General features: G+C 47.3%; 1 protein-coding gene across 2 annotated transcripts in view; it reads left to right on the top strand.

Moving 5' to 3' along the window:
* The window catches only part of IL11RA (interleukin 11 receptor subunit alpha), a 334,633-nt gene that overhangs the window by 73,997 nt on the left and 232,825 nt on the right, over window positions 1–27,811 (top strand). The window contains exon 1 of one of the 2 annotated variants that reach the window (XM_078674688.1): window positions 6,534–6,935. The exons of the other annotated variant lie outside the window; for it this stretch is intronic. Coding sequence (XP_078530814.1) covers window positions 6,930–6,935 — 6 coding nt within the window. The 5' untranslated portion in view covers window positions 6,534–6,929. Of the gene's footprint in view, window positions 1–6,533; window positions 6,936–27,811 lie in introns of those variants that run through there. 2 annotated transcript variants of the gene reach the window in all.

The following is a 27,811-nucleotide window of genomic DNA, read 5'->3' as shown; positions in this document are numbered from 1 at the left end:
ACTCAGGGAGCCATCTTGGTGGCACCTTTCTTCCCATTTTAAGAATTATGAGGTGCATGCCATTCTATGTCATATAAGTGCATGTGTAATAAAAGAGAATCTGTAAGTGCCTGCTGGTTGGTAATACACTCACCCGCTACAGTCCATAAATAACTTCTGATGCACCCACCATCATTAACACCGTATCAAAAAGTTTATTGTTTCCAATTATTAAAAATTATTACAATATTACGTTTACAATATTACATTTACATTACAACATAACACAGTATCAAGCCGACCACTACACTGGAGATCAAAATCTTAGAAGCATATACACAGAAACATTCAATGCACCTACACCAGCAGCAAAAGAAGCACTCGCACAGCACACCGCTCATGTGCTCCCAAGTGCTAGTTACCAACTCGCCTGCCCGACAGTGGTAGGGTAAATGTAAATGTAATTTGCACTTGTATAGCGCCTATCACCCAGGGGTCTCTAAGCGCTGTACGAATACCGCTGTGGAACCTTTCCTGGCCTGTTCCTGTGAGGTGTCCACTCTTGAGTACCCCCAAGCTGAAGCCAGGCATCCTAGCGTTGTTAGGGCCGGTGTGGAGAATAAGCAAGGTATTGCCCAGAGTTGCAGAGTGTGACCCATGATTAGAGTAGGCCCCAAAGCGAGAATTATCAGGTCCGAGGACATTGAGCCCAAGACCCTGCCCTGACGGGGATTGAACCCTGGTCCCAGGCCAGACCTTGATCAGGGTCTGCTGCTCTAACCATTGAGCCACGCTTCTCCACCATCCATAGAGGCCTTGATGCTAAGATCCATACCTGTGAAACGTGCACTAAATACAAGCCCATTATTTAAGATACTGGTCATAATGATTTAGTCTACCAAAATGTCTTCCGTTGACTGTAGCGTCAACTATGGGTCTATTTGGTACAAACTATGGGTCACACCTGGAGACCTATCCTCCTTCCTGGAACCCCCGACTATATTAGTGGGCAGCCGCGGGCCGTGGAGGGAGTTACGGTGGGGCAGGGAGGCGGGGAGGGGGCGGGGCAGGGTGGAAAAGGCTAAAAACCGGCACCAGGATAATTACAGGTAAGTAAACAATTTGATTAATAAAACGAATTTCGTAGGGCGCACTGCATCGCATTTTGCAATGCAGTGCGCGCTACGAAATTCGTTTTATTATTTAAATTGTTTACTTACCTGTAATTATCCAGGTGCCGGTTTTTAGCCCTCTCCACCCTGCCCCGCCCCCTCCCCGCCTCCCTGCCCCACCGTAACTCCCTCCACGGCCCGCGGCTGTTAGTGGGCCAGAAACAGAACAGGGGCTACCGAGTATTCCTCAGAACCCTGGTGGCTCCTACGTGGAAGGAGACCATGGCTCCTTCTGACTCTTACTGAAAAACTATTTGGAACAAAAGGGATGTCTTACTTTGAGCCGACAGTGGCGATGGAGACCTTGCAGACGAATCGCAAATCAAAGCTTTACCTGTACAAACAGAGCTGATTAATAACACCTGCGGTATCTTACCTAACAATTAGACAAGCTTGAGCACAAATAAATGTCCTTTTGCTAGGAACATGACCCTTTTCAACACTTTCTGTTCTGTGACTTGATTTTCATGGTCAACTTTTAGATGCTGTTTAAAAGTGTCATAAGACTGTTCTGTCCTGATGAAGACCTATTTCTTCAGTGGTTTGAAACGTTGCAATGCCTCTCTTGTGGGCTGCATATTGGCTATTATTTAGAGTGTTTGGAATAGACCCACTGACTTTACTTTGTGATTCTTGAAATAAAATGTGTGCAGCCAGATTGTTTTAATCCTCGTGTTGAGTACTACACTTTCTTCACATTTGCACCACTGGTGTATTGTGCCACTTTGTTATTAATCCTGTAGCAACATATAATCCTTTGACGTGTTACTGCTTCAAGCTAATTCAAAGTCGGAGCCTATGCAAAGATATGGACATGGCGATGATGGCGGAAAAATCAGTATATGTTCACCGAGGGTGTCCAAAAAAGTGGGAGAAGGTCTGGGAAGGCCGGAACGTATATAGGGGTAATATGTGTGAACCCCCCTCCTCCCCCACTCGAAGAATCCGAGTCTGATACTAGTGCATGAACAAACTATGTTGGAGGTTCCTTGCAATATGTATTTTTTGGGAAATATGTGGGCGCGAGAGATGCTGCTAGTACTGGTGGGTCTGTACTTTGTGAAACGCAAGAATGAGTATACGCACAATACTGGATTTATGTCTGTGTGCCATGTAAACTGCACTGCCATCGAAACAATATACGAAATGTTCAATAAAAATTGCTTTAAAAAAAAAAAGTCTGAGCCTAGTTTGTGAACGGGGTCATGTACTTGGTGTAAATTATCATTTACCCCTGTGAAACAGACACACAGGGAACTGCTGGGATCTTTTTTTTAATGCTGAGATCTCCTAACTGTCCCAAACAATTGTAATGAATCTGTAGAAGCTAGTAACTGCTTACACAATGTATTAACGTGGCTTTACCGCTCCTTGCTAGAGATACTTTAAATTACAAATTAGTGTTGACTATGGAATGGGATTCCGGCAGAGCTGTGCACATTACCAACGTGTGTGCAGTCTGACAAGGCCGGGGGCCTCTGTTTTACTTATTCACAGAGCCCAGAAGCATCCGGTCGAATAAAGCATTATGAGGCGCCGAACAGAAGGCATGGGTTGAATAAAACATCCATGTCTTACATTTGAGTCAGGTTTACATTCCAAGCAAGATATCAAAATGAAGGCAATACTTGTAATCGCAGAAGAGTGCAAGGGACCCCACCCGCATCCAGGCCAGTGAATTCACTGGGCACATCTGGAACAGAGGTGCTTGCTGCAAAGACTTACATAGTGCTGTGCTGATGAGAGGTCCTGAGTGATTCGTCCCCTGCCCCCCTCACAGCAGGGAGGTTGGAAGAGTGGGGGTGCTTAGCTTGGACAACCCCCATGACGCTCGCTCGTTTACATAGAGCTGCATTAACGTGCAGTAGTGCAGCACAGTTGTGCACTGGAATTTACACTACCCAAGAGGTGCAAAACTCTACATGCACCAAAGGGCCGGTGTAAAATGACAGTTCGACAATGCTCAGGCGGTGCACACCTTCGGCCTGGTTCACATAGACTGGTGTGTGTGTAGGTGTAACCTACTCCCGTGGTACTCCTGGCTTCCTCGTGAATAATGTCAGTGGTTAATTTGTAAAATAAAAAGTGCCGGGTTTCTCCTCAGGAGGCAGCGCTAACAGGACAAATATGTTGGTGCAAACTGCCTCCTGACTAGAGCCCCGGCACTTATTAACCTGGAGAGGACTTGTCCTAATGGGCAGCGCTGCTGATTTCGAAGCTGGGGAACCCGGTTCGAGTCTCGACGTGGTTCAACATCCTGTGAGTCTGGGGGAAAACATGTGCCTTTTAAATAAGTGTGTCCTTAACTGGTGATATAAGCACCGTGCCGAGGATTAGGTGCTGAGCACCGGATAGCAACCCCTCAAATTAAGCACCCAAGGCCAGAGGTACTCCTGGCTTACTTCTTGAATTCGGGAGCATTAGCAAGTACGTCACATACAATCTATGCGAATGGAGCCATTCTTTTTACACTAGTGAGTTGATGTAAATGCTGCTGCCGTCCTGCTCGATTGGTGCAATGTTTAGTGCAGCATTGCATTGCACCAGGGCACATTTATGCACTCCAGCCCCTGAGGTTTGCTGTAAATCATATTTAGGGGTGCTCTCGGAGCAGGCCTTCCTATAGCCACCTGGGGGCACCCTGTCAAACACCTGGATGTGACTGCGAACCCTTTTTATCACTTCATACACTGGAATCTTCACCAACATCGCAGTGAAACACAATCAGCCCAGCCTGGCTCCTTTAAATGTACAAAGTCTAACCCTACCTCCTCCCTGCCGGCCTTCCCTCTAGCACCGGACCCGACAGAGGCTGCAATCTAACCTGCAGGCTATATAAACTGGCCAATCACTGGTGAATGGGTTGCCCTCTGCACTAATGTGTTAACTATTCGCACTAATTACACAAGAACCTTTTGATGCGAAATGCACCGTGAGATTCACAAACATCAATGTAAAAGGAGGGTGAGATTACATGTCGGTAAAGGCGCTTTCGGTCCAGCGTTCCATGTCAATGTTAGTTTCAATCCTGGGTCGGCTGACTTCACCTTTTATCCTTCAGTGGTCGATTAAATGAATGTCACTGAGCAGTAACTGTAAATGTTGGGCAACATTAAGCTGTTCTTACTGAACATAGATAGACCAACATTTACACCAGAAATTATGTTATGCTTCTTCATTGAGAATAAAAATACCGTTTGTTCTGAAACAAATATTGCCGTTCCATTAAGAAACATCACTTGAAAGGGTGTTGAGGTTAAGATTTCGAAAAATTCCAACTGAAGTTTATCCGTTGCGGCATAATTTTATATTTTGCTAATCTTACAATGGAATAAAAGTTAACCATGATTCAACCACTAGCCCAAAAAACATTAATTTGTCACGTGCGTTTTTATTTAGTTGGTTTTACCCAATGTTTGTTACTAGTAGACGGGTGCCTCCGCACTTCTCAGAGTGATTTACATGAAGGCCAATGTGTATGACTTCGAGGCATCATAATGTGCAGGTGACCTGCGGGTGCACCACCACCGCTGTGATGTCACTATCGTGTCACTTGCACCGTCTTGTTATTTTTTTCACGGTCACTATTTCTATCCATTTTTTATTTTCCTTATGTGAGAGTTTTTACTAGAAATATTGTATTTGGATTCAGATGAAAATGGTGCAACAGGCTGCCAGAGAGGTAGGTGGCACCTACCAGGAGGGTAACAAGTTGGGGCGGGGCATGACATGACACACTAGAGACAGGAAGACAGGATGTGTAGGTGGTGGTTCTGTAGGACAGCCCTCCATGCCAGGTAAACAGAGACCAGTGAAGACAGGTGTGTTGTTAAACGCAGCGGGCGGCCATGATGTCTGGTATTAGCAGTATCGGAAACTCCTAAAACCAGGTACAAGATGGCTTCCACGGGGTCAAATGTCAGGGATGCGGATTCTTGGACACTCAATGAACAGCTGTGGGGCACACTGCATCACACTCGTCGATCTCATCCTAGTCCTTCGCCTTTTATGAGGGGTGTCCAACGCAGGACTGCAAGGGCGGGAACCAGGTTTTGCACATCTAATGAGCTTAGAAACAAAGGGGCAGATCTATACAAAAGTGACGCATTTGTTGGCACAAAAGTCATGCACTGTCGCAAGCATGATGCAACTCCAGCAACGCATGAGAGGCCTATCCTCATTGTGCTGCTTCACTCCTTTCGCCTGCTCCAAGCAGGCGTAGGATTTGACGTAGTGGCATCCTAGAAGTGGCGCAGTGAATTTTTTTTACTTGGGACCCAGCATACATTATAACTGACGTATGTATAATGTGGCGCAGGGCTTAACAATGTGACGTATCTCCCTACATGCGTCACATTGTAAATGTGCCGCATTTTTATGCCGCCGCTGCATCACAAAAAGTGATGCAACAAGGCTCAAAAATGACACAGGGGGCTTGTAAATCTGTCCCAAAGTAAACAAAGATAGCCACGGGTGAGCCAGAAAACTTGGCAAGAATCCAGCAATTCTGGACTTCTGTTGGATTCACAGGCTCTACTTAGAGGTGCCACTGCCAGCTTCCAGACTGGCACCTCCCCACAGAGGAAGACCTGTGGCAGGAAAGCGTGAAGTTTAGTAGTGTGTTTTGTGCCGACATCAGGGTGGCATCGGTGGGTTGAGGAGTTGGCATTGTGTTTTGATCGAAAGTGAGCCCACAGGTGGCTTGTTGTGTGGCACAGAGGACCGCTGATGTTGGCAAAATGGGTTGGGCCCTGGACTGAGGTTTGCTGGTCATTAAATTCGGCAAGAGTGCCTTCCCATTGTCACTGAGGTGGCGATAGATTGGCACTGAAGTTATGCGGCGAGGCAGTCAGTGGTTGTCGGTGGGCTTAGTTGTGTTGCTTGAAGGGGATAAAGGCATTGACACATGCCTCGCGTTCGTTGTTTAACAAGTTGGCATCTACAGCGCGGCGTTCGTTTTATAGCGCCCAATCTTTAAAACGCTGCAGTGTGGGCGCTTTGACTTTGCACGGCAGGCTCAAGTTCCATCGGACTGAATGAATAGACCGAAGGAATAGACTGGAGAAAGAGCATCGGGTGTTTACTGAAAACGAGCCCAGATTCCTGGCCACGCACACCCCCTCCCAAGCACGGGCAACGGGTGGTCGTCGCTGGGAGCCCCCTCGCATGAAGCGGCCTCCCTCCAGCGCTCAGCCGTGTTTTCCACAGAAAGTGAAAAGAGAGGCGCGCAGAGCAGCCGGATCCGGGCCCGTGCCTTGGGGGTTAACTGGCAGCTCTCGTGGCTGCTGGGGGCCGGGGGTGGGGGGTGAGGGGGCCAGGCAGCCCATTACTAATGCCTGCCTGGTGAGTCACCCACACCCGGGCCCCTTCCCAGTCGAGTTGCTGCAGGTCGCCCGGAGACGCCGGGGCTCGGAATGCCGCCGCAGTGGTCCCTGGGTGTCACGCGCGTCGCGTGCCGGCTCCAGTGATTTCTGCGTGACTCTCGGCGGGGGCGAGCGCTGGATCTCCGGCCGTGTGCCCGGTTCGGGATCCGTTCCCCGGCGGCTGGGGGCTCGGATAGCAGGGGCTGCAGTGCGCGCAGCCGAGGGGCCAGCCTACAGGAAGGGGCGGTGCTCGCTCGCACAAGGCTCGCTTCTCCCCCCCGGCTCTGGATTTTGGGAGCTTCTGAGCTGCAGGTTGGAGCTGCTGGCGGGGCTGCCTGGTGCCCTGCTGGGACACCCGTTCTGTGCCCTCCGGAGGCCGGGCTACGATGGGGGACAGCGCCCGGTGCCGCAGGATATGAAGGTAAAGGGGGGCTGCACCTCGAGAACTTTCCTTGTGTGCGGCAGGAAGTATGCATGAAACATGGAGCGAGTCCTGGGCTGGAGGGAGAGAGGGCTGTGAAATCACACATCCCGTTCACCCCATTCATTCGTGCGCTTCATTTCGAGAATTACTTCTCGCTTTCTACGTTTGTTTGCATTCCAATTCTCTTTTATGTTGTTTTTTTTGCTCTTTCGTCCCAGTCCCATTATTTCAAAACATTTTCTGCCTTCTTTCACGCTCTCGTTTCCTCTCCCCTTTCTTCACTTCACGCACTTTTTGTAATTTAAATCAATTGTGTAACTTGTTCTTAATATTTCGTTTTTGTTTTAATGGTTTTACCTTCTCTTACTTTAAGCCTCATGTTCTAAAATATCTGCTTATCCTTTTCTTCACTTTTATTCCTTTCGATATGTTTTCTTTCCTCTCCTCCCCCGCCTCTGTATCACCGATTTTCTTCCTTCTTTTTTCCTTTCTTCACATTCCTTCTTTATTTTTCTTTCCTTCATTTTGTTTCTTTCTATTTTAGATCTCAATTTTTTTATTTATCTCTGCTTCTTTCTTTCTCATTTTTTCTTTCCCTTTTTATTCCACCTCTCTCCTTCCTTTTCCATCTGCCTTACCCTGCTAGCGGGCCCCTCATCTGTCACATGCTGCCCTGTCACCCCTCTCCCCTGCCTCTGCTCCGTGCAGATCTCACCCCTGCGTTCTGTCTCTCACGGCCCGTGATGCTGTGATGCGTGCCTGAGTCACTCAGATTTCACAGAGACTGTTAGGTTTCTTTGATTGTAAATGGGATTGTTGGGGGGCGGGGGTGTTTGTAGATGACAGAGAGGCGCTTACACTGCTGTCTAGTGAAATAGAAGGCTTGCACGCCATGTACAACCTTCCATTCAGCTCTGAGGTCCCTTTATAATCTTACATTTCCGATATGTGGCAGTCTCAATCTGTGTGCATTGCACGTTAGGTATCTTCGGGGGGCGCTACTGCTACAGTAAGAGGTTTGCTTCAGGGGCAGGAAAGTGGCGGGACTGGGAGATGCGGGTTTAACTCCTGTCTATCGTCGTTCAACAACAATTTTTACATTTTTGGCAGATCGCCTAATTTGCCCGTGCATGTAAACGTGAATACAACTTGCATGTTTGTTAAGTGCACGTTCACCTCTGGGGCTTCTTGGCGCTGAATAACAAAGGGTTTATTGTTACCCGCCCCAGAGATACTCATTTTAAGTTTCATGTAAATATGTAATTTAAAAGCACTTGCATTTTTTACCGTCCCAATCACACGTACATACCTCCGTTTTGTGTCATCTAATTCACAGCACTGCGCTTTGCCAGATGTACAAGAAAGTGTCTGTTTATCACTGCAACAAGATCTGCGTTGTGTAGGTCAGTGGTTTGCTGCAGAGGTGGACTTCTGAGGAACTGCCTCAATTGTGTGATCCTGGTCAACTGGCTCTGTATCACTGTGCGTAAGATCGGAATTCATCAAAGTGACGAGTTGCTAGAAGCAGACCAAAGTCAGGGCATATCATTGTGTGAAAATGGGACAGTGTGTAATCTTATGTCAGGGTTAAATTATACATCTCAGGATGCGCTCACAATCCTTAATTTGCCACAAATTGAGCACCCTGCAAGTGCAATGTGTCAATTTGTGTGTATGAATTCGAGATCCTACATTTTTGAGTTACATAATTGATCGTATGAGGTTCGAGAACCATGCCCATGAGGGACCCCTTTTTGACGCACCCTAAAAACGCCCAGTATTACATGTGCACACCTGTTGGTTCCAAGAGAGCAGTTATTCCACAGCCTAACGCCCCACTCCATGTGACATTCTTTTTTTTTCTTTTTAAAAAAATAATATTTTTATTGGGTTTTTACAGACATATAAAACAGTTAACATTTAGACATTTCCCATTGTCCATACAGGGTGGTGTTCCATTTAGGCTTCGGAGTTGGTAGCCTGGGTTACAAAGGCTTACGCTCCCTGTTATCACTATTTTATGCACTATATGAACATGACATTAACTTGCTTATTTCTTAGGTATTTAATGAGATGTCGTTTATATTTAGCCACTATGCATAGAGTTGAGGCGATGATGAGGAAGGTCACATGCCTAGTAGATTGCCTAAAATCATGAAGACAGGTTGTCTTTTATTCTGAACCCTCTCAGATGTATGCCTGACCTTAACATATGCATGTTCTTTCATGTGCCTGACCCTAAGATGTCCTGAGACATGCCTGACCATAACATCCTCAGAAATTTGTGAACAGAATATGAATGTCCTTAAATATTTTCTCAGGGATCTCAGATGCTCCTGGGTGGTATGCCTGCATGTACGCAAGTGCGTGTGTTGCTGTGACTAAAAAAAATAAATGAGTGAATCCTACATGTGGTAACCTCAGGTCTCTGGGCTTGTCCACCATTTAGGATTGAAAAAATACAGGATTTGACTCGTTATTTTGGGCTCTTGGCTAAAACGTGCAGTCTTTAAGCTTTCAAGCCCCAGTGGCTGCCTTTTCAGAACTATTGGGTTTATTGTAGGACAGGTAAATGAGTGGGGCGGTAAGGGCAATCAACCTAAAAGATCCAGTTTGCTTATGGATATTAGTGGGGGGAGGAGGGAGGTTCCTTGCAATTCTGGCTCCCTGGGTCGGTGAGTTGCAGAGGGGAGACTTGCAGTTGTCCCTTTAAACAGTCCAAATTCGGAAACTTGTTTGATTGGTTGATGTATGCCACTCATACCCAGAACCAAATTACCTTGAGGCGCGTGGCAGCCGGTAACGATGAACGATGAAGCGAGAACAACTTACTTCAACTGGTTTATCTGGAAGTGTCTCAGCCATTATGTGGTTCTTCCCTTTGCAATAAACGGTGCCCCAGGGTACTGGCAGATTCAGATGTGCTGGGATTATGCAGTTATGAGGTACCACATTCTGTGGCAGGGTTATCTAAATGGTACAGCCAGAAAATGCAAATTCTGCCGCACATTCTGTGGCAGCAATATTTCACTATTTCATCATTCTAACAAATGTTTACTGTCCGTGAAAAAGTTTCACACAATTAGTACCAGTTTAGCACCAGAATAAATCAAATGCCACCTTTGTCAAGTGTTTACCTCTGCACACATCTTATTCTACTTGTTTTTAGTAACTTTTGATCCATTTGAGTTACAAATATTTTTTGTTGAGATCTGCAAATCATGCAGGAGATGATGGATTAAGTGGTGAATGTTTAATTATACGGAACAACGCCGTTGTGGAATCACCTAATTCCAGTGGCCTTCTTAACCCCATGGCCGCGGCGGTAATTCTGCCGCGGCACTGGGGGGGAGGGGAGGTCGCGCGGTACCGCCATGCTTGTGATGGTACCACTCTGGCACGAGCCACGGGCGTGCTGTGCTAATGACAGAGTGGTTCCGGCACGGCCCCGCCCGCTCATCAATACAGACGCACAGGCGCGGAATTGATGCAGCGTAGGCGGAGCGGCCGCGGCGTGACGGAGCCACTCCCTCATGAGCACAGCGCGCCCGTGGCTCGTGACGGAGTGGTTCCGTCACAAGCACGGAACGTGTTAATATCTCATGCTTTTGTGAAGTGCTCTCATTCTCTGTTATTCCTATGAGGATAATTAAAAGTAAAAACTCAAGTTACTGTGTATATTATAAAAGAGCCTCATGCATAAGGTGAAGTTTGAGTTGGATCAGAGTTTCAATACATTGTTGGCTGGGAGCTGGATGAGTGGTGACGCCAATGGGGCAGTGCGTTGGCGCTCTAGATTTTAAGATCACTTGTATGGAACTGTTTTCAGATGAAGCCTTGCAAATGGGACTCTGTTTTTGCAGCCCTGGGCTTTCATTTAGAAAACAAGTGCATTCTGGGAGATGTTGTCTTGGTACATTTTGACTGAGCAAGTTGCAATGTAGTAAAACGTTCTCATTTCTTGTCAAAGAAGCGGTGAGGATTTTAGAATTTTTTGGATGGCTGGACTTTCTTAATATTCGAAATGTAACTGGAGCTTGTGTCCTTTCCTGTCCATCATGACTTGTGGTACTGTGGAGATGCTGTGAATTCTGCTACCTGGGTTGAGTGATAAACCCTCTTTAGGGCGTGAACCCTTAATTCACGGCCATATCCAGTGATCGCTCTGGATAATCCGAGCTTGTTCCTGCACTCTGGTCGCCACAGAAGGTAGGACATGCCATCTGACCTGCTATGCTGCTATCTTCTGTGTGGTGTCACCCTGATCTGTGTTTTTAAAAGCTTGCACACCTCAGCGCTCTCACTACCCTTAGCGCCCAGCTGACTCCAAGAGCTGCCGCGCCTTACCTCAATCATTTCCAGCGGCCGCCATCAGTCCCGGCGTGCGCACTGACTCCGCCCCCTTTCTAGCCACGCCCCCCGATCTCAGTACTTAACCCGCTGATCACTAGCGGCGCTCAGAAATCCTTTGACCCAGTCCTGAGGCGGAAAGCCGGGAGCTGGAGGTACTCGCTACTTGTTTTTAAAATTGTAATAATTGCATTTTAATCTTCTGTGTGGTGTCACCCTGATCTGTGTTTTTAAAAGCTTGCACACCTCAGCGCTCTCACTACCCTTAGCGCCCAGCTGACTCCAAGAGCTGCCGCGCCTTACCTCAATCATTTCCAGCGGCCGCCATCAGTCCCGGCGTGCGCACTGACTCCGCCCCCTTTTTAGCCACGCCCCTTACCCTGTCCTGATATGTGCATACACAAGACGCGCAGCGGACGAGCGCAGCGGGAGCGCCGTTTGCGCGCCGAAGGCGCGCCTAAGGCAAGCCCGTCTGCGCCCGTCCGCGCCAAGACCGCGCCAGGCGCAGGAACCCCTGCCCAACACCCTCTTGGCATCAGGTATGCACCCAATGTCCTTCGCAAACTTCAAGGCAGATCGGACTGCCCCTGCAAACTCGACCTCGCAACTACATTTGGTCCCACTAGTTGTAAAAATTGTCGTTGGACCCTCAACTTCGCCACAAAGCAGCCAACCCCTCCTACGCTACCTTGTTTCACCGGAGGTCTAATCAACGCCAGGTCCATGTGTAAACACAGTCAGGACATCCACGACCTTATTATTGACCACAACTTGGACTGCCTTATGATCACCGAGACCTGGCTTACTGAAGACAGTAACCCTGACATTGCCATCGCCCTCCCCTCAGGGTACTCTTTCCACAGACAGGACAGACTGAAAGGGAGAGGTGGAGGTGTCGCGGTCATTTTAAGAAATTCCTTCAGCTGCCACACATTCTGCCTCGACCCCCTCACCGAGGCCGAGGGACTAGGTTTTTCCATCAAGCTTAGCCACACCCTCTCTTTTTCAGGTGGGCTGATCTATCGCCCGCCGGGAAATGCGTCGAAATTCCTCGGTTCCCTCAACGACGCACTCGGTCAGTTCCTTCTCCGCTACCCTCACTTCACCCTCCTGGGCGATTTTAATCTTCATTTGGAAATACCGATCGACCCCTCCACCAGTAACCTGCTGCAGACATTGGACATCTTTGACCTTCAACAAAGTGTCAAGCTGCCCACACACTTGCTTGGTCATACCCTGGACGGTGTCTGCTCCAATTTTCCAGCCATCTCCACCTCACCACCCATTCCCCAAATCTGGTCGGATCACAGCCTGATCCCTTTCCACATTCTCAATGTCCTCCCCTCTAACTGCAAAAAACCAATCCGCCAACACACTCACTCCATTAATTGGAAAACTGTGCAGGCAAGTCTTATCTCTCACCCCCTCTCCCCTTCTAACGCCCCCCCTTCCTCTGGAAGCATCGATAAAGATGCTGTCTCTTTCAACAAATGGCTTTCGCAAGAAATCTCTGAACGATGTCCACCTAATAAAAAAGTCAACACCCTAAAAACAACGAAAAACAAAGCACCCTGGTATACTCCTGAGCTTACCGCCGCCCACCTCCTCTGCAGGAAAGCAGAACGCAAGTGGCGTAGATCATACGACAACGACGACCGTAGCAACTACATACTCCTGAGAAAAAATTATCTCTCAACTATAAAATCAGCTAAAAAAACCTACTATGTAAACGCCATCAATGCCGCCAATCAGAAACAACAAACCCTCTTCTCCATAGTAAAGTCTTTTACCAAACCAAAAGCCCTCCAACCGGAGATCCCCCCGTCACAAGAGCTGTGCGATAAGATCTCCGACTACTTCGAGGAAAAAATAAGCTCCATTCACATCAATTTTCCCCCTTCCCCCCCGGTGTTCTCTTTCTCAGAGCTTGACAAATCTCGCCCAACCACTAATTGCCTCACTCATTTCTCTCCGGTAACTCTAACTCAAACCAGAGAAGTGATTCTTTCATGCAAATCAGGCTCTCCCTCCGACCCTTGTCCCCCCAAGATCCTTCATATCATTATTGATGAAATAAACCCCATCATCAACGAAATAATCAACCTCTCCCTCAAATCTGGCTCTGTCCCACTTACCTGGAAAAAAGGTACGGTTAAACCTCTAATGAAAAAGGCGAATAAACCCCCCTCTGATCTAACTAACCTTCGTCCCATCACCCTACTACCCGCACTGGGCAAAATCACGGAACAATTAGTCCATAAAGAACTTAAGGCCTTCCTCGACGCCCACAACCTACTTCACCCCCAGCAATCCGGTTTTCGGTCTAGACATTCCACCGAGACCGCCTTGATCGAGCTGACCGACACCATTAAAAACCTTCAAGATCAGAGGAAGAAGGCCATCCTGATCCTTCTTGACCTCACGGCGGCCTTCGACACTATTTCTCACTCCATACTGCTTAACAGACTTATGGGTATCGGCATTACCCACTCAGCCTTAGCCTGGATCAGGTCTTTCCTCAGTGACAGGTCTCAGACCATCTCACTGGGCCCCTTCCAATCCAAAGAAAAAAAAATTTCGTGTGGAGTACCCCAGGGCTCCATTTTAAGTCCCCTCCTATTCAACATATACCTCATCCCCTTGCTTTCACTCATAGAATCGTTTGGCATAATCGTCACGTCTTATGCCGACGATACTCAGCTTGTCATCCCTCTCGAAGACAATTCCAACCTGGCCGAACTCAACCTTAAATGCTGCCTTACAGCGGTCTTTCAATGGATGGATAACAATCACCTTCGCTGTAACTCCAGCAAAACCGAAATCCTGCCCATTGGGAAGAACGCATCCTTTTGTCCCGCTCTGTGGTGGCCTGATAACTCTGCTGCTCCACCCCAGACAGTTTCATCGGCCAGAAACCTCGGAGTCATCTTCGATTCCGATCTGTCCTTTGACTCTCATGCCACTACCGTGGCGGGTAAATGCTTTGGCATTATAAGATCCATGAGAAAGTTCTGCGACTTTCTCCCGCTCGACTCCAGAAAGACCATTGCAGTAGCCCTCATTCTCTCTCGGGTGGACTACTGCAACGGCCTCTTGGCAGGGACCAAGAAATCCACCCAACTAAAACTGCAAAGTGTCCTGCACACTGCTGCGCGTCTGGTCTTAAAACTCCCACGTAAATCCTCTATTTCCACTGCCCTCAGATCCCTCCACTGGCTCCCCCTGCACAAGAGAATCCTATTTAAAATTCTCGTCGTAGCCTTCCGAGCCTTCCACAAATCTGGCCCAGTTTACCTTGCGAAACGTTTCCCTCATTACATTCCGGGTCGCACTCTTAGATCCTCTCAAGAAAATCTCATGACCCTCCCCAAATTCAACCTAAAAACCAAAGGCGGAAAAACTCTCTGCACCCTAGCTATCAGAGCTTGGAATAGTATGCCAAAACATCTTAGATCCCAGACGCAAGAGAAACCCTTTAGGAAACACCTCAAAACATGGATCTTTAATCTCTCTGACGACTGGACTAAAGCAGCCATCTAAACCCCCCACTGCCCTCCCTCTGAGCTGGTCCCAGGTTTTTCATAGCGCCAAGATGCTCCCTTCGGAGCGAACGTATGCGCTTTACAAATACCCCTCCAATATCCAATATCCAATATGCATTTGCCACAATATTGGGGCAGCTTGTGGGATGTGCCATGTTGAACAGGGTAGCTTAATTTGAGCCGGTCATTTCTGGTGCCGGGTATTAGCACTTAATTGTCAACACCATGGTTTTTGACAGCCTGCCACATGGTGGCGCTGTCTGTCTAATTTAAACATGAGCACGACAACAGTTGTTTATCAATTCAATATACATTAAAATGACTATTGACTGCTGCCCAAGCACTTCTTTATCTTGGGGACCCTGGAACTAAACTACATTGTCACATTTGTAGGAGTGTGATGGGTATTGCGTTGCTACTGCCACTGGGAGTGGCAGTGTGTGGCTCATGCTGCAATGGCCTCCTGACGAGGGGACCTGGCACTTATGTTTTCTTTTTTTACAAATTAAGCACTGCTTTCCTTGTTATTTGAGATGCGACATTGCAATATAACAGTCTTTTCTAGTAAGGCTGTTGGGCACCAGTGCAAAGATGTCAAGATTTCTTTGATGCCTTTTGATAATTTTTACCAATGTTAAAGTTGCATGCTTTGTTCAGTACTATGTATATCACATTGTTGCAGACAACCTTTGCTTCTTTAGGTGCACTGCTACAGTACATTTCATGTACTACAACTTGTGCAACAGTTGATTACTTGTACATTGCTACAGTACACTACATGCTGCCAACAGGGGCTGCCGTGTGTTGGAGCAGGGCTTGCGGCTGTGGGAGTGGCTTGGTAATGTCTGCCAAGGGCAGCTCTTGTGAAGGTGGCTTGGGAGAAGTACTTAATTTATTTGAGCCGGTGGGTTCCAGTCCTCGCCACCTGCACTTCATTGTCAGCACTGGCACTTATGACAGTCGCGCTGTCTAATTTTGGAATGAGCACAACAGCAGTTTTTAAATAATACTACATACATTAAAAATGACTTACCTGCCACCCAAACCACTCTTTTAGCTTTAGGGGCCTGTATTAGTCTTAATTGTCCTGCTTATAGAAGTGACAGCAGGCTTCTCCTAGAAGCTGGGGTGGGGGGTGAAAATTGGGGGGTGGGAGGGAAGGGTGGTTGAGGTGGCTGGGGGCCAGTCCAGTAAGTACCCTTAAATTCATGGGCTGAAGGTCAGGTGGCCTCTATGTCTAACTCGACCTGGGCAGCAGCCCTCTCCTCCCTGTGTCGCTTGACACAGGACTCCTCTTCTTTCCCCGCCCACCCAAACCTGAGTGTGCAAGGAAGCACACTACGTGTTTTGGGGGTTTCTTAAGTGTGGCTGTTGGGCGGTTGATTTAGTTTGAATCGAATTTTGTGTTGGCTTTGCGAGTGGGCGTGGCTTATGATTAGCATGGATACATTTCCACACCTTGGCATCTTGCATCAAATTCCACACAAAATGGCTGACTTTCCCCCAGGGGGAATTTGGAGCGCTGGTGGTGTCGGGGCTGGGAGGACGCTCACACAGCTGTTTGTAGCCCCTTTTTGCTATTTACCCCCATCTTCTTGCCCATGGGTAGATGGGCTTGTACCAGAGGACCAAGTTATAGCCCGGTTGTCCAGACACATCTCTCTGACGGTATTCAGAGAGGGATGCCTCTAGCATGGTCACCATGTCAGCAACCGAGCTGGTCCTGGCGCCTCAGTAGGGGATTGGAGTGATTTCTTCCTTCATTTTGGCGGCCCTTGGTTTAAACGAGATTCTGGACTATGCCTCATAGTCAAGACATGTGTGAGAGGCCAGATGTTAGTCTTGTAAATGTCTAAGAATGGAGGTTCTGTTTTTGGAACATATTGCCTAGTTTGCCCTGTAATATAGTTTGCTTGCACTGTTTTAGGATGAAAAAATGAAATTGAATATTTTTTTTTGTTTCTGTTACAAATACCACCTGAGATGTCATCTCAAACCGCAAGAATTAATCTACTATCTTTACATCCTTGAACGCCTGCATCGATTGGGTCCTCCCCGAGTAGATGGGTCCCTGCCTAAGGAAACAACTTTTGCTAAAGTTGATTACATATATGTTGCTCCAATACATTGATGCCTAAATAAAAGCCGACATTTAAATAGCCCAGTCACTTTCGATCATTCATTCGTCTTACGGTGATCAGTCTTCATCCAACCATCGTGACCGTCTCTAACTGATTTTCAAGGAGTGATTTCTCCAAGATCACACATGGCTTTAGTGGAAAGCTGAGGCATGAATCCAGTGCACCTGGTACTGGAGTCCAGCCCCCTGACCTTTGAGACCCAGGTGAACCTGAAATTGGAACTTTTGTTTTTAAATTGGGTGGGTCCACCTTGTGCCCTGATGTTCCAAGGATGGTCATTGCTTTTGTATGGATATCTCTAGCTAGATTATATATAATGTGCTTCCTGCTGCCTTAATCAATTCAGTGTTCAATCTGGTATTTATTAAAAAAAAAAAATCTGGGAAATGTGAAAAACATTTGTAACCTTTGGTAAAAATTATATTGTTCCCTGGTTTTCACCCAAAATCTCATGTGAATATCAGACCACACGTTAGCTCCCCCTTCCACCTCGGTAACTGAATTGACTTCTGCTCGGTTCTTTCAATCATGAGGCAATAAGAGCTGGTTAAGTTAGACAGCTCCTGTCTACAGCTCTCTGTTTATATTATCTGGATAAATTTAGAAGTCTTGCGTTTCATTCCATGGAACATCATTGCCCAGGCTGTTGAGTCTGTCTCTCTCCCCCTCCCCCCTCTCCCAGCAAAAGGTCACGGTAGAAAATTTGCAGTGTTGGACCAAGTGTCCCTCCACCCCCTCTCACTGTACACGCAGGAACTTTACAAGATGCCACTGGTGTATCCATGGCTGATCCCTGCTTTATGGATTCATGCTCAGAGTGAGAAACATATACATTAGTCACCGGTATTATGTTTCACTCTGCGCTCACATCTTTATGTGCCCGAACAAAACTATTCTTGTGTGGTGTCCCTGCTGACAGACGATCCAGTGACCTGCATATCTGGGATCACCTGCCGGCTGGGGGGGTCTGTGCGATGTGACTCTTTGGAGCCTGCCTGATGGACTGTTTAAAAGGTGGACATTAATATGTGTGAGATCCCTCCAACCTTCCCAGTCCTGTGTGGTTTGTGTTGATTGGACTGGTTTAGCCGGTGTGTGCCCTCCAGTAGGGGTGGACGGAATTTGCGTAATTGCGTTACGCAAATCTCCGCAAAACAGTAAAAAACGTCAGCGAACACGCAGAAATTCCGCGAACACACGGAATTGCTTGTTCGCAATGCTTTTTTCCTGTTCACGATTGTTGTTTGCGTGCTCGGGAAGAAATATCTTGCGAAGCCGCATTTTGAGAACTCAAACAAGCAAAAAATTTCGCGAAGTCGCGGAACGCACAATTTTGGCCAATTACGCGTTCACCGCGGAATACGAAATTTTGCAAATTCCACGAGTGGAACGGAATTTACCACCCAGGCCTACCCTCCAGTTGCCAGCCAGGTTCCACCAGTTCTTTCATACGTCAGTTCCGTTTATGAGGAGGAACAGCTGGTGAGTTTGTATATTATCATGTGATGACAGATTTTATTTCAGATTGAGGCAAGTTCTGTCAGGAGGGCAGGAGTCACTGTCCTCCATCTTGTGGATAGATTAGAAAGAGGGACCAACATTGTTTACTTTCTGTGATGTCTTATGACGTCAGTGCAGACGGGGGCCACTATGTTTCCAAAAACTTTCACTCGGCGGACTCGATAATTCTCTCGCCTCGGTGCCCACTCTGATCAGCGATCACACTCGGCAACTCTGGGCATTAGCTTGCCTCATCTTCACTAACGGCCCCACCAGACCGCCGGGGATGCCTGGTCTCAACCTGGAGATACCCATTAAGGGACCATCTCTCAGGGAAGCCAGGAAGGGTTTCGCAGCGGTCGAAGCGCCTTGGGACCCTACGGGTAAGTAGTGCGCTATATAAATGCCTATACATTTACATTTACATTTACTCGATAGGTGCTGCCACGCGCAAATAAAAAATCGTGCCATCTTGTGTTCAGATTGATAATGACTCGCCATGTTGTTTAGTGTCAGAGTCATAAACACGTGATATTTCATGAAATTTCTGTCACTACAATGTTGTAGGGTGGCTGGGAGGGGGTGCACACTGCTTGCGTTTTCTGAACTGCATCCCACTGAAACTGAGACTTGTCCCAGTGGGGTGTGTTAATTGACTTTCACTTTCATCCCTTGTGGATTAAAACTCAACATTTCACTTTCACACAATGTTCGTTGTGCCTCTAAGGTTCCCGAGTTGCCCTTTGACATTAAATGATTACTGAAGGTTGCATCATTTCCTAAAATATCCCCGCTTCCGTTCAGCGGCCGAGGTCATGTGTCATCTGCGTCCATAACATGCTGTCCTAGAGAGAGCGCTTCTAACACCAGGGAGTTCAGTCCAACTTAGTTTACAGTGTTCGTCTTCTCTCGGTCCCACCACAAGGAGGCCTTATTATATTCCTTCCCCTTTTAAGACAAACTATATTTGCGTGTTGCCTTTTTGCTGTTATCCAATTTGCTCAATCTAGACAAGTTCTGGAGGGAGAGGTAAATCCGAGCTAGAAGGGTATAGTCCCGCCGAGAAGACAGACGCATCAGGCAGGCGACAACTTGGGGTCTTTGCAAATACTTGTAAACTTCTTATCTCCATTGAGCGCCGCCGCCTTGGATTGCGAGGTGCAGCCTTTACATAGGGCACATGTATATGTGTCATTACAAGCTTCTTCACCGCGAGGCATTGAGACCTTTCCTAGAATGTATATGTGGTAGAGATGGGCGTGGTTTACCGAAAGCCAATTGGATAGCCAATCAGATTCCTTTGAATGCAGTTTTAACTACCAGTAAAGAGTCGTCCCTTCACCCAGTGAAATATGCTTAAAACACCGGAAGGGCAGTTAGCAGATTTCACTGCCCCCACAAGAACTCAGGCAAACACACGTGGTCATTGTACAGGACTTCTTCGTGTCCCTGTTTCACAATGTGATTCAAGTTCAAGTTTATCATTTGTATAGCGCACTACTCACCCAGAGGGTCTCAAGGCTCTTGAGGAAGGTGGGTACTTTACTTATCGAATATCCAAGTTTTTAGTTGTTTTCTGAAGGAGAGGTGGTTCTGTGTAAGGCAGAGGTGGGTGGGGAGAGAATTCCAGGTCTTGGCCGCTAAGTAGGAGAAGGATCTTCCCCCCCCATGGTGGATCTATGGATGCGTGGAATTGCGGCGAGGGCTTGATTGGACAATCGTAGTTGGCGGGTGGGGGTGTAAAAGGACAGGCGCGTGTTGAGGCATTCGGGTCCTAGGTCGTAGAGGGCTTTGTGTGCGTGGGTGAGGAGACGGAACGTTATTCTCTTGTTGACAGGGAGCCAGCGGAGGTCTTTCAGGTGACCGGAAATGTGAGCTTGGCGGGGGATGTCTAGTATGAGTCTGGCTGAGGCGTTTTGGATGCGTTGGAGTTTTTTCTGTAGCTTGGCTGTGGTTCCGGCGTAAAGGGTGTTTCCGTAGTCCAGTCGGCTTGTGACCAGTGCGTGGGTGACCGTCTTTCTTGTTTCGATGGGGATCCAACGGAAGATTTTTTTGAGCATGCGCAGGATGTTGAAGCATGATGATGAGACGGCGTTGACTTGTCTGGTCATCGAGAGGGAGGAGTCCAGGATGAAGCCCAGGTTACGTGCGTGGTCCGTAGGTATGGGTGCAGTTCCCAGGGCCGGTGGCCACCATGAATCGTCCCAGGCAGAGGGGGATGAACCTAAGATGAGGACTTCCGTTTTGTCCGAGTTCAGTTTTAAACGGCTGTTCTTCATCCACTCGGCTACTTCTTTCATTCCTTCGTGTAATTTGGTTTTGGCGGTGTTTGGGTCTTTGGTGAGGGAGAGGATCAGCTGGGTGTCGTCTGCGTAGGAGATGATGTTGAGGTTGTGTTGGCGCGCGATGGATGCGAGGGGACTCATGTATACGTTGAAGAGGGTGGGACTGAGTGATGATCCTTGTGGTACGCCGCAGAGGACTTCGGTGGCCTCTGATCTAAAAGGGGAGAGGCGGACTCTTTGGGTTCTTCCGGCAAAGAACGAGATGATCCAGTCCAATGCTTTTCCTTGTATTCCGACGTTGCTGAGGCGTTGTATAAGGGTGCTATGACAGACTGTGTCGAAGGCTGCGGAGAGGTCAAGTAGGATGAGGGCAGCTGTTTCTCCGTTGTCCAGTAGTGTTCGAATGTCGTCTGTTGCTGCGATGAGGGCGGTCTCGGTGCTGTGTTTGGCTCGAAAGATGGACTGTGAGGGGTCGAGGGATTTGTTGGATTCGAGGAAGGCGGCGAGCTGATTGTTGATGGCTTTCTCAATGACTTTGGCAGGGAATTGGAGGAGCGAGATGGGGCGGTAGTTCTTAAGTTCAGTGGGGTCTGCTGTGGTTTTCTTCAGCAGGGCGCTGAGTTCGGCATGTTTCCAGCTTTCCGGGAAGGTAGCGGAGTTGAGGGAGCAGTTGATGACGTCTCGGAGATGGGGAGCGATAATTGAGTCTGCTTTGTTGAAAATGTGGTGGGGACATGGGTCGGTTGGCGATCCTGAGTGGATGGAGTTCATCAGACGGATGGTGTCTTCGGTGGTGATTGGGTTCCAGGCGCAAAGGTTTTGAGAAGGGGGTTTTAGTTCGGAGGTGGGTGGAGTGGACTGGTCTCCGGACTGGTTTTCAAAGCTGTTATGTATGTCAGCGATTTTGTTGTGGAAGAATGAGGCTAGGGAGTCGCAGGGGTCTTGGGAGGGAGTGATGTCGTTGGTGCCGGCGGTGGGGTTGGTAAATTCTTTGACGATGTTGAATAGTTCCTTGCTGTTGTGGGCGTTGTTGTCAAGTCGATCCTTGAATGCTGATTTCTTGGTGGATCGGATCAGTTGGTGGTGTTTGCGGATGGCGTTCTTGAAGGTGGCCAGGTTGTCAGTGGTTGGGTTTTTTCTCCAGGCTTTCTCGATGGTGCGACAGAACTTCTTGGATTTCTTAAGGTCCTCGTTAAACCAGGGTTTTTTTTTGCTAACTTGCTTGATTTGATGTTTTTTCAAGGGTGCTAATTCGTCAGCGCTGTGGGAGATCCATTGTGTGAGGTTGGTGGCTGCAAGGTTTGGGTCCGATGATAGTGCAGGAGGGTTATGGTGAAGCGATGTGAGGAGTTGGTCGGTGGTAATTTTGTTCCAGTTTCGGCGGGTAATTCGTTGTGGGTGGTTGTGGGTCATAATCTTTTTGTAGTTGAAGTGAACGCAACTGTGGTCCGTCCAAAGGAGAGCTGTGGTGTAATTGAAGGAGATGTGCTTGCTGGAGGTGAAGATTGGGTCGAGCGTGTGCCCGGCATAGTGGGTGGGGGTGTTAACAAGTTGTTTGAGTCCGAGATTGGCGAGGTTGTCCAGAAGGGTGGTGGTGTTGCTGTTGTTGTTTTTTTCCAGGTGGAAGTTGAGGTCTCCCAGTAGAATGTAGTCCTCGGAGGGGAGGGCGTGTGGGCTGATGAAGTCAGTGATGTCTTCGCTGAATTGTGTGCGGGGTCCTGGTGGCCTGTAGATGAGGGTGCCTCTGAGTGTGGTCTTGGGGTTGGTGTGGATCTGGAAGTGAAGGTGTTCGGCGGTAGCGAGGTTATCGTCGGAACTGGTCGTGATGCGGATGGTGTTCTTATGGACGATGGCGATGCCTCCTCCTGTTTGGTTGGTGCGGTCCTTTCGGATTATCTTGTAGCCGTCCGGGATGGCTATGGCGATGTCATCCAGGTTTCTGTAAGGAAGGTGACGTCCGGTAATGTGGTGTCGAGTACGTTCCAGAGTTCAATGGCGTGTCTGTGGACCGAGCGACTGTTGAGCAGGATGCACTTCAGGTGGTTAGTGTCAGAGCTCTGTTTGGAGTTTGTGGATTTAGTGTTGGTCTTGAAGCAGTCGAACTTGCAGGAGTGGCAGGTGTAGGGTCCATGGGTGTGTCCTGGGGCGGCTTGGTGGCAGTTTGGTGGTCGACCTGGGTTGAGGGCTGAGAGGGTTGCAGCGTCGTACGTAATGCGGGTGGAGTGGATTTTGCGGGGACCAAGGGGTCTGACGCTGGGCGCGGTCCAGGCGCGGACGGGCATAGACGGGCTTACCTTTGGCACGCCTTCGGCGCGCATAGTGCGCGCCCGCTGCGCGTGACCGCTGCGCGGATGTTGCTCTGACATATGTAGATAGTGGAGGGGAGCGGAGCGAGGGAGGAGCAGCAGGGAGGCGGGAGCGGGGTGGAGAGGCTGGCTACGAGGCACAACAACAAGATGGCAGCGAAAGCAAAACCGAAACAGGACGAGATTGGGGGCAGAAAGTTGGATGTCGCTATGGGCAGTGGCACCGGCACAATCAGGCAATAATTGGTAATTTGAAAATCAGGCAATGCGAGCGCTCCAATAATAAATGAATTTGCACAGATTAAAATGCGAGCAGCAGCAGTGAGCAATAGCAGGCAGCATTTCTTGACAAGTAAAGCGAACAAAGCGCTACGATACCCAGGCACCAATTCTTAGCAGGCAGTGCAAGCAAAGCGCTTCGATATCCAGGCAGGGAGCGTGGGGAGCGACCGCTTCAGAGAGACAGATGATTGAACTTTAAATCCATGTGAACAACAGCTGTTAATATCTTTATTCTAAAACAATGTTTGGTGAAGCCAGGCTCTGCATTCCTTACAGGGTGCTAATTAAGCATTATTGCCCTATTTTCGGGACCTTAACAGTGATCAATTCCCATGTAACAGCTGTTAATTGCCCACCATTCAGTTATTACTCTGAACTGAAGACTGGGTACTTAATAGCTGTCAATGCCTGATAACATATGGTCAATAAGGCTGTTAACAGGCATCCCCAATCTCACGCAACCCAGGCAGGTAAGGATGCCCACTGACTGCTCGATGGCCATGCCACTAAATGTAGAATGCATAAATTCGCATTAGCAACAGGTGTTCTAATTAAATGAGCCAATCGCAGCATTCAATTCAGTGAGCTATATTGGTTTGTCAGTGCGCAGTTGTGGATTGTCAGCTATTGTGGTTTGTCAGTGAGCTATTGTGGTTTGTCAGTGAGCTATTGTGATTTGTCGCCTCTCACCGTCCTTATGTGCCCTTGCTTGGGGCTTTGGTCCCACAAGTCTGGTGAGGGCTAATAACCAGTGTTTGCGACCACCTCCCCGGCTAGTGATGCTACAATGTCTGCTGGATGCATATCCCAGATAAAACCTTCTAGAAAGCTGGGCTACGTCAGTTCTGTGTGGACACCACTATTAAGATTAGTGCCGTCTGGCTACCACTGACATTTTGTAAACACACCTGGCACTCCATATCTAATCCCTACCCTATGTAAAGTGCTCTTCTACCCCTCGGCAAGAGCCTAATTTAAGAAAAAACCTCACTGAACGTTGATGCTACACACGTTGTTGAATGGTCAGTAAAACCATGAAAACCACAAATGGTTAAATTAGTGTTGTTAGGTAAAATATCACTGCATACATGTGCTAGTAGTCACAGTAAAAATAGGGCAGTGAAAAGGTTTTTCACCCTCAAAGAAGTGTTAATCCCCGAATTTCTGCCCTTTAAAAAATTTCAATTTTCATTTTCATGTGTTAAGTTTTTTCTAGTTTAAATTTTAGGGATATCATTTTCATGCTACTAGAAAGAACCCAGCCAAACACAACATGATGCACGGCGTGCAATGTATGCCTCTTGTACATTTGTGCTATATTCTTTGCAAAAAAAAGTGTTTTTTAGGCTTTTTGTGTTCATTGGCATTGCCATGGAGAAAAAACCTATAATTTTTGGCAGAATAATATTTTAGCATTAAAGAATACACATAGCTTAATTTGATTTTGATGCTGCTGTCATATAAAGAAACTATGACGTTACAGAGTTTTCAAAAGACCTTTGCAAAGACAAAAAAAAAAAAACTTTGTACACCCCTAATGAAAATAGACCTTTCTGCTCGGGCCAGGGTCAAGCTATTTAAATAACTTCAATAATTCCAGTCTTGTAGAAGACAACAGTCTGGTCTGTCTGTGTAGAGAGACCCCTCACCCCCTTCTCTCTGATTTATTTTTGGCTGACCTGCCCAGCCATGCAATGTACACATTTTCGCTGTGGTGTGTTTCACAGATGGACACAGCGTCATTATCTGTGAGTCTTAATGGAAGACTGAAGGGGGGACAGAAACATGAGGAACAGACAAAGATAATGAATGACAATTGTTCACTCTCGGCCAAGTAATGCATGGATGTCCAAGGCTTCCTATATTGTATTTATTTTCTTTAGGTACTAGGTTACAAGGAAGTTAACAGGTGCTCGGTGCAGTCACGACCATCCTGAAAGGGGGTTCTCCCTAGGACTGGGTGATTTTTTTCTTGCAGAGACAAAATCTCGTGAAATTCTCAGATGTACACATTATACACATTTCTTGGACTTTTAAGAGGTCTTTGCTTCTGGGTCACTGGTACGAGCACAAGATTTCTTGCAGGAACAGTAAAACCTTCTCCGAGAGAGACTTTCTTCTCGAGCCAGCCTCTTGCTGAATATCTTTCGTGACCTTTGAACTGGAGGCGTGCTCTCGAGTTCTCAGTTCAAGTGGGACACCAGCAAGTGCAGTTCGCAAAATTTCCTGCAATAGCTTAAAAAAAATGCAATTTCGCTCACCGCTAGTTCTTATGCCCCTAAACATTTTCCCACAAACGTGTGTACTGTATTTTTCCCATTTTTGTCTTTTCTATAGTACAGAAGTGTCAAAGTAGGGCACAGTATTGTTGGTTCATGTCTCCAATATTTGAGGAAATGTATGTTCTGTATATGGTGGTCATAGGCAAGAATGCCCATCTTATTAATTGGAATATTTTTACTGAGAAATACAATCAGGTCATTTTTTAAACATTTCTAATTGCGTTACTACAGTGAAAAGCAACACTTTTATTTATGATACAGAGAGGATCAAAATAACGGTAAGCCTCGACCAACACTCTTTACATTAAACACATTCAAAGTGCGACAGTAAACTAATGTACTTGGGGTTTAATCCTCAACCCTCGAACCATAGCCCCTAGACCCAAAGCATGTACCCCTATGCCCTTCACCTTTAAATTCCGCTTCATAGATTTAGGCCCAACCCATACCGTGAACATTTACCTTTAAACCCATACTCCTAGCTCTTAACTGCATTGTAAACCATTTACCATCTTCCCTTAGTCCTGTATCCTTACTCTGTACCAGAAGCCCTTAATTTTAACCATAACTGTGACCCCTACGCCCTATCCCTTAAAACTTTATCATCTATACCCAAAACCCTTTACCTCCAGACCCCAAACTCTTAATTCTATATACCAAAGACTTAACCATATACCCTTGACCCCTGTACCCGTAATCTTCAAGCCTTAACCCGTATACCCAAATCCTTATCCTGATACCCCAAAACCTTTTAACTCCTTCTCAGACCCCAAACTTCTACCCTATTTACTTAACCTTGCACACTTAACCCTTTACTCCTAACATCTATCACTCAAACCCTTAACTCTATATTTCAAACTGTTAACCCTATACTCTAAACCCTATGCCCTTAACCAGGGCTTTAGGTAGGCCGGGTCTCAGCGGGACTGAGCGCCAGCAGTTTTTTAAAGGGGGCTTTGAAACGGGTCTCTTTCAGGCTCTGTTTTTCCAGACTGAAGTGACGGCAGGCACATCGATGTGCACTGCTCACTTCTCACTAGTGGAGACGTTACAGCATGACGTCATGTCAGGTGAACGTTGTAGGGGAAGGGAACCCCTTTAAAGAGAGTCATTTTCTCTCTGGACCTCCCTTCTCTGTTTGAAACTCAGGAGTAGCAACACTGTCCTGGTGTCACCAGGGCTTTAACCCCTTCGCAGCGGGGCTAATTCCCCCGTGGTGCGGGGGAGGGTGGAAGGGGGCCGCGCGTGGCGGCGTGGTGCTCATGACGAGCCCAGCTCATCATGCTGAACAGTGGAGCTGTGCTCATGATGAGCTGGGCTCATCACGACTCCGCCCACTCCTTTAGAACCCCGCTTAGGCGGGGAATTAGCCGCGCGTGGGCTGGCCGCAGCAGTTATGACGAGCTCAGATTGTCATGAGCACAGCTCCACTGTGCCTCACAATGAGCTGAGCTCGTTATAAGCATGCAAGGTACTAAGTGGAAGGTTTTTCAATATTATATATAAGCCATAGTTGCTGCTTATTTATCTCATGCAACTAACAACCATTGACAAAGCCAATAATCCTGACTTGTTGTAGGTATGATGTTACTTGTTGTATCATATATTTGGATGCAATAACGGAAACAACAAATTAAAAGTCGGGCAGCACACTATGCTAAGCACAGATTTTAGGATCTGTGTTTTTAAGCCACACCTTAATTACATTGACCACGCCCCTTTGAGAGACCCCAGTTTTTTTATCCCACTTAAAGCCCTGCCCTTAACTCATAAATATTTACCCCCACACCCTAACCCCTGAACACATTTTGCAATGTCCCTACTTCAGTACATTTTGAGATCAGACACTTAGGTAAGTGTTTCTTTCTTAAAAATGTTTATTATCAAATTTAGAAGTTTTATTTATGTTTTTTTAGAAGTGGTGCTTTCGAAGTTTTGAGGCGTTACTGATATCCAACCACTTTTATGGTAGGCCGATAATGTTTCGGTTGGGATTTAGAGACCTTTAAGTTGATGACAGTGTCTGTTTCTCAGTGCTGTTTCAGATAATTTTCCACGTACTGCTCTAGTGACAAATACTCCATAATTAATGAACATGCAAGGAAAGAGTCAGCCTATCTGTACCAACTTTCCCAACAAAGTGTTGGCGTGAGAGATTAAAACGGTTAAGTGTGAGTGAGATTAG

This window comes from Lissotriton helveticus, chromosome 2_1, assembly GCF_964261635.1.
Source record: "Lissotriton helveticus chromosome 2_1, aLisHel1.1, whole genome shotgun sequence".
Lineage (NCBI taxonomy): Eukaryota > Metazoa > Chordata > Amphibia > Caudata > Salamandridae > Lissotriton > Lissotriton helveticus.
This window is presented reverse-complemented; position numbering and strand designations above follow the sequence as displayed.